The 13,724-nt window shown below is 37.7% G+C and overlaps 1 protein-coding gene across 1 annotated transcript in view; it reads left to right on the plus strand.

Moving 5' to 3' along the window:
• kitb (KIT proto-oncogene, receptor tyrosine kinase b) overlaps positions 1-10,090 on the plus strand; it is a 35,113-nt gene extending 25,023 nt beyond the window's left edge. Inside the window, exons 14-21 of the mRNA XM_028453386.1 lie at positions 852-990; positions 1,081-1,148; positions 1,258-1,349; positions 3,315-3,437; positions 5,081-5,192; positions 6,661-6,760; positions 7,725-7,830; positions 7,910-10,090. Coding sequence (XP_028309187.1) covers positions 852-990; positions 1,081-1,148; positions 1,258-1,349; positions 3,315-3,437; positions 5,081-5,192; positions 6,661-6,760; positions 7,725-7,830; positions 7,910-8,053 — 884 coding nt within the window. The 3' untranslated portion in view covers positions 8,054-10,090. The remainder of the gene's footprint in view (positions 1-851; positions 991-1,080; positions 1,149-1,257; positions 1,350-3,314; positions 3,438-5,080; positions 5,193-6,660; positions 6,761-7,724; positions 7,831-7,909) is intronic.
• The last annotated feature ends 3,634 nt before the right edge of the window (positions 10,091-13,724 follow it).

The raw sequence follows: 13,724 nt of genomic DNA on the forward strand, positions 1-13,724 counted from the left end.
CTTGCGTATCGGCCGATACCGATATTGATCCGATACGATATCAGCATGAATCATACATACTTTTATTACTTATTTTGTTGTGTAGAATGTTAGAAAAGGCTTGATCAAGTGAGGTTTCTCAAACAGAGAACAATAGTCAGCAATAATAGGTTACTTTGTTGGAGTGTGAACCACAGTCACCTATGGATAGAAGTGCTGGAGCGGAACATTTTATTGGAGCGCTTAGATCGGTGATTTAAATGCAGTCCGATAAAATACGATATTAATTTTCTGGCTGATATCGGACCAATATCCGATATCAATATCGGATCGGGACACCTCTAAAATATAGTGTGGCAATATTTAAATTAATTATATTCTCTATCCCAATATATACATTTTATTATGTTAATTAAGTATTAATATATTTTATACCATTATATATACATATATATGTATATATATATACTAATGATATATACCTTAAAAAGCTTTTCAAACTGCTTACATAATTTAACCCCTGCTATTGTTATACTCATCCTTTTCACCATTGTTCTGGCATAATGCATCTTGAAATGTAGTTTTCCTCTTAACCTCTATTCCCCTTCTCTCTTTTAAAATGTTTCCTGCAACCCTTTTGGAAGTGCACCGTTGCTTGTTTTATATATCATTTGAACAGTTTAAAGTTGGATGAGATCTGGTACTTTTAAATCTGATGAATTTTAAGAATAACCCATTTGTGTGTTCTCTGTATCCTGTGTTATGTATCAGTCTGATGGCTCCTTGATGCTTGTTTTCTGTCTGCTGTTCTATTGTAAGACGCTGCTGAACAAAACCGAGCACTTGTTTTTGTTTCTCCTGCATCCTGCCAGGTCCAATTTTGGTGATCACAGAGTACTGTTGCTATGGTGACCTCCTCAACTTCCTGCGCAGAAAACGGGAGTCTTTTCTCAACTCCCAGGTTGGGGATGGTTACTATCGCAACGTCCTAAAGCAAACACAGCCTGCAAGGTGCTGATACATCTGCAAATATGAGTCTGGAAGTCAGAAATGAAAGAAACTTCAGCGTGTGTGTGCGTGTGTGTGCTTGTGTTTCTGCAGCGGAGACACGGTTATTTCAGAGTACGTGCCCATGCGTCCCTCTGAGAAAGAGAGAGTGTCTCAGTCAGGTACAAAGTCTCTCTTCTTCTTCACCTATGACATAGCCAGCCTATACCTGTCCATCTTAATGCCCTCAGCTCTGTCTCTTAATGCTGACTGTACATTTTTTCGGTCTAGATGACATTGATGAGCTGTCCCTGGATGCTGAGGACCTTCTCAGCTTTTCCTACCAGGTGGCCAAAGGAATGGAGTACGTGACTTCCAGGAATGTAAGGCTTTTACAGAGGCTGTTAATATTAATAAAGTGGTTTCAAAGGAGTTTTTTCAGAAGTAATGCAGTGAGTTTATAAATCAGGTCAGGGCTCAGGGGCAGCACTCATGTGGAAAGCTCACAGTCAGCACATGGTGAACAGAAACTAAAGCTTCACAGTAGATTGTGTTGCTATGTAGGAGTAAAGCTGCGTTTGCACCAGTAAAGATTCAGGTCAGTTGTTTCTTTTTGAGTATCTTACTTTTATATGAGTGTTTTTTCATCCATTCATCCATCATTCACTCACTCCTTTAGGGCAGGGGTTCTCAACCTTGGGGTCACCAAACACTGGGAGGGGGTTGTTCGATGCCTTCAAGAAACTAAGAATATTTTTTAAACAATTTGATCCCATTTTTGCTCATTTTTACCCTTTTCCTGCAACTTCACCCCAAACTTGCCATGTTTTAACCTATTTTCATCACTTTTTCTTGCAATAATTTTGCACCTTTTAGTGCATTTTTGCTACATTACTCCAATTTCTGCCACTTCATCACGTTTTGACGCCTTTTGTGCACATTTCTTCCACTTTCAAGACATTTTCGACCCTTATTAACCCTTTCCACCAATTTTCCCCATCTAATGTTGCATATGTTGACCCATTTCTGTCACTTTTAACCTCCATTCACCATATTTAGTTTAGTTAGTATTTATTAAACACATTCATGACTTGTCATGCCCATCATGTATCAGTTTAAACTAAGTGTTCCCACTTATTAAATTGCATTACCCTAACCCTCCCTCTATTTCTACCACTTTTAAGTAAAAATTTACACTTTGAACCCTTTTTACCACTTTTTCTGTATTTTTGGCCACTTTAATTTGCAACATTTAACCAATTTCTCTGGTTTTTAAAATCCCATTTCACCACCTTTTCCACATAGAACAATGGACCATCATTTTGCTGACTTTATGGATGGACCCCAAAAAGCTCCCCTTTAGTCCCCCTTATAGATGGCCCTGTCTTCACATGACTGTTCTTCAATGTTCATGTCTGTGTTCAACCACCTTCAGGTACAGTGCGGGTCCCCGGTCTCTGGCACCTCTATTTTTGGGGGTCACGGCCTGAAAAGGTTGATAACCACTGCTTTAGGGTCTCCAATTAACCAAATAAATGAATGTCTCCATACTAAGTTATGAGCTATATACTGCATATGTAAATACATTTACGCTTGTTTAAATTATTACATTTACTTTAAAAGTCATTTTTATATTTTGACTTTTTGCCATATGATTTGTTGTTGTTGTTTTAAACTGATTTAGTATGACTGTAGTTGTTTGTTTTGTCTATTTATTTATTTCAGTTCTGTACTAAACAATAACTGCTTTGTGTCTTCAGCACATTTACATCAAACAACGCTGTTACTCAGAAACACCTCATTTATCGTTATGTTGCCCTTCAACAACTTTAAGTGAAGTTTGTGTAAATACTGACCGTGTAGTATAAATATCTGCATTGTTCATGGAGCAACCAACGCTAGCACTAAAATAATGTAATAATACCCCTCTGTTGAAATGAGAGACTGAAATATGATAGTTTTAGTACGTTATTGGCTTCAGTGAGAAACCTCGTAAAGATACGCGATGAGAGATTTTACGAGACAACAGAAACATTTCAACTGTGTGAGAAACACTTTAGTCCTACCACAAGACAGAACAAACATTAGAGCATGACTCATTATTGGCCAAAGATTAAGACTGAGATTCACTCTTAGCAGAAAAGTGCTGCTTGGTATTTATTTATTTACCAACATTTAAAAACCAGCAAGTCTTTTAACTGCTGTAGTCATACACTTGGCTGACCAACATTTCTATGTTTACGTTGTAACAGTCACTCACTGCAGGAGTGGGTTATAGTGTTGACTCTGTGTGTGTGTGTGTGTGTGTGTGTGTGTGTGTGTGTGTGTGTGTGTGCGTGCGTGTGCAGTGTATCCACAGGGACATTGCAGCCAGAAATGTTCTGCTGACTCATGGCAGGGTGGCAAAGATCTGCGACTTTGGCTTGGCGCGAGACATAAACACTGATGCCAGTTACGTTCTCAGAGGAAACGTGAGTGTGTCCTCCTGTCCATCAGTCTGTCTGTCCCGGGGTTGGGGGTCAATTACATTTTTCAATTACGTCTTCAATTATCCATGTTCAATTACAACTCACCTATGATTACGCTGACTGGCATTTTTTCCCAATTACAATTAAAAATAGATTATTTGCATTTCCTAAAGAAAATCCAAGTGAGGATGCAGGTGCTGGCACGTGTCAATTAACACTGCGTTAGCATTAGCCTAGCATTACTAATAGCCTAGTATTAGCTAACAGTAACATTAGCTAGCATTAGAATTAACCTGGCTTTAACCTAGCATTAGCCTAACATTAGAATTAGTCTAACTTAAGCATTTTCTAGCATTAGCATTAACCTAACATTACATTAGTATTAGCTAGCATTAACATTAGTATTAGCTAGCATTAACATTAGCATAAGCTAATATTAGAATTGGTCTAATGTTAGCATTTACTAGCATTAGCGTAACCCTAGCATTATCGTTAGCCTAGCATTAGCATTTGCCAAGCATTAGCATTGGTTGAAATCCATTTAAGAATGGCTAAGTTGAAATTCCCAATTGAAATGAAACAACAATGGTGCGTAGGCCCCTATTGTAATGCACCTCGTTTTCATTATTCTTCTTACAAAAAAAGTGATGGCATTTTGGAGGGCCTAAACAAGTGGCGAAACATTTGATATTTTGGGGGGAATTGCACATGAAATTAATAACCTCCAAAATGTGGACCTTCCTCTTGTGTTAGCTTTGTGTTAGCATCTCTTATGATAATGGGTTAGTTTGACCCATGTCTTAAATCAGCTGTAACATACACTTAAATATTGTATATCATCTTATTTGTTTCTCCTCTGTTGGTTACCTTCTTAGGCTAATATTGGTATTATTATTTTTGGTGTGGGCGTTTGAGCTTTTTTTTTCTACCACTAGATTTATTTGAGTTACTTTTAATGGTAAAATGATCCTGAAGAGAACTGACAGATAGTGGGAAAAGTTGATGGTAAACACATTTAACTACGTACAGTATGTGCGTAAGCCATAGAACTGTAACATGGTTCACTAGGTTTGCGTTTAATGAAATTGTAATGAACAGTTTTTGTAGAATTTCCCTGAAATTTGATAAAAATGTCCATAGAATTGCAATTACGAAGCAAATTATATTATAGATTTTTTTCAATTACAATTTCAGTTATATTTGACCCCAACCCCGGTCTGTCCTTTACTTCTCTCTCTGCTTCTACAAACGTCTCCCACGCATGTTTGACTTCTCTGTGCCTGAGCCGTTTTCACAAACAATAGCTTTATCTTACTGTGATGGGGGGAATGTAGGGCTGTTCCATAACTGTGCTCATTGTGATTATTCATCCATCACGAGGCTCACCGCATCAGCCTAAAAGCGTGTGACGTCATCTGCTTGTTTGGCCACGTCGAGGCATGACTTTCCAAACGTTTGATGATAATAAAGCAGCGCAGCGTGTTGATAGTGTACTCGTGATCATGGCAGCGTTGATGTGATTAAATACTGTCTGCCTTGGATCACACATGAAAAAGGTGGATCTTATTTCCCTCAGATAAAGAATGATTGTTTATTGTGTAGTTTTATAAGGAGATGAGATCACTCTGCCGTTGCCCCGCCCACAGGCTCGTCTGCCAGTAAAGTGGATGTCTCCTGAGAGCATTTTTGACTGTGTCTACACCTTTGAGAGCGACGTCTGGTCCTATGGCATTCTGCTCTGGGAAATTTTCTCATTAGGTAACTTTTCAAATTTCAATTTCCCACTGTTACTGCCACACATCAGTGGAGCCGAACTAAGGCTCAGATAAGAAGACGAATCAGGTTTTTCAACCATGGTGTCACCTGGAATTCTAAAGGGGTCCCTTGAAATGTCTAATAATTGATAAAAAAAAAAAATGCTGGTTAAAATATATGTTGTTTAAATTTATTATTTACCTTTCCTTTTTACACACAATCCTAATCAGTACTCATGTTACTGTAACTGAGTTGCTTTTATGGATACTTGTACTATTTTGCGTATATTAAAGAGTAACTAAACCCCTGCTTTCTCCTGACCTGCCACTAGGAGGGAAGTTTAAAAAATACCTTGGTTATGGGCGGGGCTCCTGGAGCAGTTAAGACACGCCCAGTCTATACTATAAAATCTCCAATGAGCAATCTATGCTATGCTAACTAGCTACTCATTACTCAATATACCGCTCTATTCAGTGTTCTCTCAATCCAACTTACTCACCACAGATTGTAGAATCCATAATGCTAGTTTTTATAAAATGGGCGGGGCTAACAGTGCTTGTTTGTGATGCAAGATGGTCCCAAAACGTCACATGATCTCGTTCTCAACCAATAGCAAAAATCAACTGTAATAGCCTGGTTTCAACCCATAGAGGGCAGTCACTCTGACATTTTACAACTAAATATGCCAAATTGAAATAATTTGAATAAAATGTTAAAAGTTGGACCAGAATCAATTACCAGCACTACTTCATACACAAATACATTTGTATTCTGCAGAAAAAAAGTGATTTTGGGGTTTAGGTACTCTTTAAGTATGATTTAAAATAAGACATTTACTTTTCTACACCCAACCGTTACTGAGTAAATTATCATTTTTTGTTTTAAAATTATCAGCAGACATTGTGAAACTAAAAAAAAAATGAAATGACCAGATCAATCAAATGCATCACATCATAGCCGAACAACCAGATTAAACGTAATGTAATCAGCCTGAGAATTATTTTTATTTTGAATTGAATTATATGGTGTTATTTTTTATTTTAAAACCTTTTGTTTTATACAGATGCTTTTGTGGAAAATAAATTAAGTTCCAAAATGAACATGGGGGGGTGAAAGTAACTAGTAACTTTTACTTTGAGTACTATTTAATTGAACTAGTTTTCACTTGTACTTGAGTATTTTATGTACTTGTACTTGAATACAATTTTAAATATCTGAGCTGTCACTAATACTGGCTACTTTGTATTTGTAACACAGTTTAACACACATTAAAAAACTAATTCTAGTAGAAAAAATGTCTTTGGAGTCGCCAGAAATTTGTGATATGACAATGACGTCACGATCCAAAAAACAGGTTGGGAATCACTGCTGCATCGTCTATTGCTTGTGTGCAGAAATGTAAGTGTTTGAGCTGTGTATTAGTGCATTTATACAATGTAATGTAAGTGCATGTTGTTGTTGTTGTTGTCAGGTAATAGTCCATACCCTGGGATGCAGGTGGACTCTGCGTTTTATCAGCGGATTCAAGAAGGATACAGAATGAGCAAGCCTGCATTTGCTCCCATTGAGATGTAAGTGAATGCATTTGAACCAAAGCAGACAAATCTTAATCACAGATAGATTTTTAAAACAGAATTTTATGATTTAACAGTATTATTAAGGTATTATTTTATTTAGAATATTTAAAAAAAAAAAATCATTAATTTCCTCTCATTAACCAATATACATATACAGTCCTAATTTCTGCATTTTTTTTTTTTTTTAACATTTTTTACTCATAAATAATACATAAGATGCCACTAAAAATTTCCTATACAACTTTTAGCAATAAATTGATGCCAACAAAAAAAACGAGTGATTTGCCCAATGGAAAAATAAAGAAGGCAATTGTTTGTCAATAATATTTACAATATTTGCATGACCAAAAATGGGTCAAGACTACATGTAAACTAAGGCAGAAGGACTGAAAAGAATTCACATTTTTATCAACTGCAAATCCTTTAATACCAAAATCCTCAAGTGAATTAAAACATTTTTTTTTTAATATTTTTGACCAAGTAGTCAAACAAATGTCAAATGCCTCAACTCAATCAACCAAAACGTGTTTGTATAGTAGAAAGTGCTTTACAGTGAGTCAAAAATTATTAATTGAGTCCCACATTCCCAGAACCCACAATCACACAAGTGGTTAAAACCCAATGCACGTGGGGGAGGAGTTATAATAAGGACAGGCTATCATATCTATTTTAATAGCATCATTTTTATTTTATTAAACAATTTGACATTCATATAAATGAAATGTTTTCGGATTGTTGTCCATTTTTATTTAACCATCTTTTGATGCATCAGTGACCATTCAGGAATTTGAAAATAAATAAAAATGTTTAATGAGAAGAACCCTTTTCTAATATAAATCCCAGATTCAATAAACAGCTTTGATACATTATTTTTGTAATTTGTGTACCCGGCATATTTCCCCATTATATGCAAATACAATCCCAGATGTCCAATCTAATCCTAGACTAACCTTCACAGATATGACATGATGTTGTCCTGCTGGAATCCTGATCCTCTGAAAAGACCTTCCTTCAGGAAACTGGTGGAGAGAAGTGAGCTGCTCCTGTCAGAAAACACCAAGAATGTGAGAGTTTAACTAATTCTTGCTGCTCTTCATCTGTCAGACCTTTTGCTCACCTGAAACCTTGCGTGTTTCCCCTCAGGTGTACCTGACGCTGAGCAACGCTCCAAGTCACCCCGAGCAGCAGAGGGTGCCGTCACGACGCCTCAGCTCAGTGTGCAGCACCACGGCTCCCACACAACCTCTGCTGCAGAACTCAGCCGACGTCTTCGTGGACTACGTCTGACCCAGTCCCACCACTAAATGCATCCACTCTCACTCTGTGTATGCACACACAACTTCCACTACGAACAACACTTCTATAGAGGGTTTTCACGGCGCGGCATCCATCGCGTCATCAAGTCGCCATTTTGGAGATAAAGCAGCATGTTTACAAACAGCGCGCAGACAAGAAAATCCCGAATTTCGAGACGAAATGAAGAGCTATTGCTGTGTTTTTGGCTGTGCCAATCGGTCAAACAGTGAGACACATTTGGAATTTTAGAAATTGCCAAAAATCATAAGAAATCAGGGAGAACAATCTCACAAGTTATCAGAGGAAAGGAGGCGCTTGTGGCTAGCAAAGCTAAACCTGGATCTACGAGGCAAAAATCTGGACAACATCCAAATTTCTTGTCGGGTAAGTGAATTGTTGTTTGCAGCAGCTCTTAACTAATTTTCTAGTGTGATGATAATAATATAAAGGCCGTGGCTACGAGTACGTTAAACGTATCCGTAGACTGCTAACCCTTTTATTTTTGCCCTAACTGCAACTCTATCCCTAACTCTAACCCTAAAATGTGCATTTTTGACAGATATGCATTATTAAAGGTGTAATTTGCCGTGGTAAATATGTTAAAATGAAAAAAATGATTTGTCAAACATGGGATTCAAACCCACGATTGCGGTGAGTGCGGCGTCTTAGACCACTACACTATCCTGGCACAGTGGTAACACAGGCACATTGCACTTATGTAGAGAAGCTCTGGAAGCGTAGCTATAGTCCCGGGGGCAACGGATACGTTTAACGTACCTCCTGACACTTTCTAATTATAATTCATATCAACGCCAAAACAAACTGTCATAAGAACAGTTTGTTCCCTCAGGGTGTCACTCTAATAAACGCTAAACAGTCAAAGAGTGTCAGACCTGTTGCTGTGAAATAACCCTGGAACTAAACTGTGAATGTACATACACGTATAATATTTAATTTAAATGTACATCTACGCACACTTGTTAACGTAACTACTGGAAGAGATAATCACATGTTTACTTCATCATCCTTTTGCACTACTCACCACTGCAGGTTAGTTTTTACCTTACTGATCATGTGTTGTTGCAATATTCGTATGTTGTCCAGATCGCAGATAACTTAAGATTGTTCTCTGATTTGTTATGATTTTTGGCAATTGATTAAAATTCCAAATGTGTCTCACTGTTTGACCGATGGGTACAGCCAAGAACACGGCAATAGTTCATAATTTCATCTTGAAATTTGGGATTTTCTTGCCCGCGTGCTGTTTGTAAACCCGCTGCTTCATCTCCAAAATGGCGACTTCCGGATTGATGACGCTCTGTGAAAACCCTCTATAACACCGGCCTCCCTGCAAATCCTTCTCTCCCACAATGCACTGGGTCCTCACCTCAGCCTTTATCTCCTTCCCTCAGTGGTGTAATGATCCCTGTCGTAGATGTTTTAGGTGTGTATCTCTATGTGAAGCAGAATCCAGCACTAAAGCAACATCGCCCATCAGCATCCGTGACTGAAGCTACAAAAATAAGCCCGGAAGACGTCAGTGCGTCAGGTTCATCTCCCATGCTAATACTAATGTTTTTGACTACTGGGAAAAGTCAGGAAGAACATCAGAAACTGTCATCTATAGAAGGCCAAAGTCTCAGATCCTTGTCAGTAAAATATGGAGCCATACGTTAACACTTGAGTTCTATCTTAGTATTGAAGCTTTCAGGAAACTGTGACTCCTTACATGCTGTAAGTACTTTATGAATAAATATCATGTCTTTGTTAAAGCCACTGTGGCCAGGGTTTCAGGACTGTTATAGTGTGCATCCAACTTGTTTTCTTTTAAAACATGCACGCAATGTAAATACCATTGAGATGTGCCTTTAGATTTCTGTTTAAAGTACAAGCCGGAAGGCGTTTGTTTGTGACTGTCGAGAGGTTAAGAAAATGCTGCTGCTCGCCAGTTTTGAGGTTCTTGCGGTTTTGATATGGTTGGTTCTGACTTGTGATAAATAAAGAGAGTACCTGTGTTGGTAAAAGTGACTGCAACGTGCTCTTTTATTATGTCAAATACAAGGCACAGCATCATGAAACAAACTCCAAATGATAAAGACTGGTCATTGTTTATCAATATTTATTTGCATGACCAAAAAATGGGCCAAGACTGAATGTAAACTAAAGCAGAATGACTGAAAACAATTTACATTTATATCAACTGCAAATCCTTTAATACCAAAATGTTCAAGTGGATTTCTTTCTTTCTTTTTTGTAAGCATACTGGTGGTTTCCCACATATAACAATGTAGAAGTTTCAGGGCAAGTCTTTTTTTGTTGTTGTTCCAAACTAGTGGTTGGTAAAAATCTAAATGTGTGTAGAATTCATCAAAGGACATGATGGTATTTGCAACTGTTTTTATTTTCAAATGGACCAAGAGAGGGTAGGTAGGGTTAGGTTATAATAACATTTTGCTTCAAAATATTGATTATTACATTTGACTTTGGGGTAGATAAAGGAGCACAGTTAAAGAGCAGAAGAAGGGATATACATACATACAGTACAGGAAAGCATAGCACCGTTTTACACAGAATACTGGTGTTTTACGCTTTGTGTATGTGTACAGTTTTATACTAGCACTAGAATTTCTTCAGAACCAAACTGTGCAGAGTAAATGTGACCTGTGCATCTGTGTAGGAGGGGAGAACCTCATCGCCCGTCATTGGTGTCTCATATCTTGTCTTCTGAGCCTCATCTTTTGATGCCACGTCACCAGAAATGAAACAACCCAGTTGTCATCAGAGGTACTTTCAGATTGATCTAGATCCGATTAAATTTATGATTTTTTTTTTTTTGTTGATTCTTGCAGTAAGAATTTTTCTTCTTTTTTTTTCAAGGAATCTCCTCTTTTCCTTTATTGCAAATCCAACAGGTTTTCCATAACCAAGAGGTACGACATCCATCAGTCTCTTTTAAAACACCTTTACATTCTTTGGGCTGGGCCTCAGTGATAAACCATTAAATTTTAATACCCCTTAGCTCAGAGGTAATAAAACCCGGACCTGGACGGCCAATAATCCAGCAGGTTTCAGATGAATCCCTGTTCTAACACAGCTGACAGTGGATGCAGAGCTATTTGATGACACTTCATCAGATTCAGAAGTGTTGGATCATTGAGACACCTAAACCCTGCTGGATTACACACCATGAGGCTTATCTTGGTACATAGCACACAAACTAGCCTTTATATAATCTATATTTGCAATATGATGGTGGAAGACCTGGTTTAAAAAGTAGGAACCTCAGTAATAGAAGCTTCAACACTTTCTTGTACACGGAAAAGGGCGGAGGAGGATTTATCATCTGTAGCCATCTTTTTTTCTAAATTAGGCTTATCCAAGACAGGGTTAGCGTTAGAACCCCGTCTGATGTGTAGTTACTTTGATAAATGTTGAACAGTCTTTCATAGCCAAGCAAGAACAGTGCTCATCTTTCTTTAAAGCCCAAATGGCAAACACCAGTGCTTTGCATTGGCCAGCATCCATCCTTTCACCATGTCACACGTTTCCTCATGAAAATACAATGGGTCACGGTAACCATCGACATGCACACTAATGCTCTCACTCATACAAACACGTACACAAGTTGAGCCGTTTGAGACCAACCAGCGAGAACGTTTCAGGAAAATGACTTTTTTTTTCTTCTTTTTTTTTGTACTGCAACGCAAGAACTGATTGGCTATCGCCGGGGGAAACCAGTGCTGATCCCCAAGTGATACAAGAAGTAGGATCAAGGAAAAGATGCTACTACACACACACGCGCGCGCATACACACACGCAATACACTCTGAGACAAAACCAACACATTCTGAAAGCTCCTTTGCCAACCATGACACCTGCTCCTATCCAAGGCTTTTCTGTCTGATATGGCTTATCACCGTAGCACATGGGCTACGCTCAAATCCATTGCTGCTGTTTGAACATTAACCTGCACACAAGTCCTGCCCTTTAAAAACTGAGAGGTGCGTAAACTAAACTGCATGAGGATTTCGGAGGCCAAGGAAGAAAAAAGAAGAATGAAACACTGACGATTCAGCAGACCATGGGACGGTTACTAGAGTTTTCTCCAATACAATAAAGCTAGTCCAGTTCACTAGGGCTGGAACCTAAAGGTTTGTTTTAATATCTGTCTATATATTTATAAAGACCCTTTCCAAAAAATTAGAATATCATGGAAAAGTTGTTTATTTTTTTAATTCCATTTAAACAGTTAAACTTTCATAGATTATAGATTCAGGGTTCACAATTTAAACAATTTATTTGTTTATTTTTACATAATTTGGGCTTCCAGCTCATAAAACCCACGAAAACAGGAATTCAAAAAATTAGAATACTGTGAAGAAATCACCATTTACGTCTCAGTTTTAGTAGAAAAAAAAGTAAAAAGTAAAGTGTGTCTTTCATTTGTGAATCAAGACCCAAGGGTTTGGAGGAAGACGGGTGAGGAACAGAATAGAACATTGCACCCCAAATCATGACTGACTGTGGATATTTCACACTGGACCTCAAGCAGCTTGGGTTCTGTTCCTTTCTTCACAGTAATCAATTTTTTTAAATTCCTGTTTTCATGGATTTTATGAGCTGGAAGCCCAAATTATGTAAAAAATAAACAAATAAATACTTGAAATTGTTTAAATTGTGGGCCCTGAATTTATAATCTATGAAAGTTTATGTTTTTGAATGGAATTATGGAAATTAAACAACTTTTCCATGATATCCAATTCTTTTGGAAAGGTTCATGTGTATATATATATGTATATATATATATATATACACACATCCTTTTCTTCAACCCAACACTCCCTCGAGTCTTCACAGAAGAGCAGATTTGTTCTCTTGCTTCTGAAAGCTTCCCTTCCAATGTGATAAACGGAAACAAGGAGAGGCTGTAAAGGAATCTGGGTCAAATTGGATTCAGTCACCACACCGTTTAGGACACGTTTGCCTATGGTCTATGCAGCATCACTGTCTAATCCTTCCTGGTCTGTTTACAGACTGAGGCAGAAGATAACACCCTCCACATTCCTGAGAATACAAGTACCGTCCAGCAACTTCAAACCCTTACTAAGTCAAATATTGTAAGACACAAAGGGGCGACAAGCACACACTTGCACACACACACACGCACACACACACACGTCACAGGCAGACACTCGTGCTCGCAAAGATTGTACTCTCAAAAATTCACAAAGTCACACCACAGATTACAAACATCTAGGTTTTTTGACAGTGATTTTCTGTACACAAGCACATTAAGTGCTTACGTTTCAGGAGGTTGAGCATATACTGTTTGTTACGTATAGGGCTCTCTGACTGTTAAAAAATAATCCATACTATATACACACGCTTTAATTAGGGGTTACTGTATATCTTGTTGGAAAATATATTCGCATTTGAATATTCTGTTTTGAAATAAAAAAAAAAAAAACATAATCGACTATGTTATTGGCACTTGGAATCACTATAACCAAAATACATACAGTAATCATCCTGCAAATAATTCAGTTAAACTGGTATCTAGTTATTTGCAGAACATGTTTTACGACTATAAAGTTAAAGAGCCATTTTTGTCTCAGAGACAGTTCACTTCCACAGATAAAACCCATGCCCAACCACTTTTAGC

Source organism: Gouania willdenowi, chromosome 1 (assembly GCF_900634775.1).
Source record: "Gouania willdenowi chromosome 1, fGouWil2.1, whole genome shotgun sequence".
NCBI lineage: Eukaryota > Metazoa > Chordata > Actinopteri > Blenniiformes > Gobiesocidae > Gouania > Gouania willdenowi.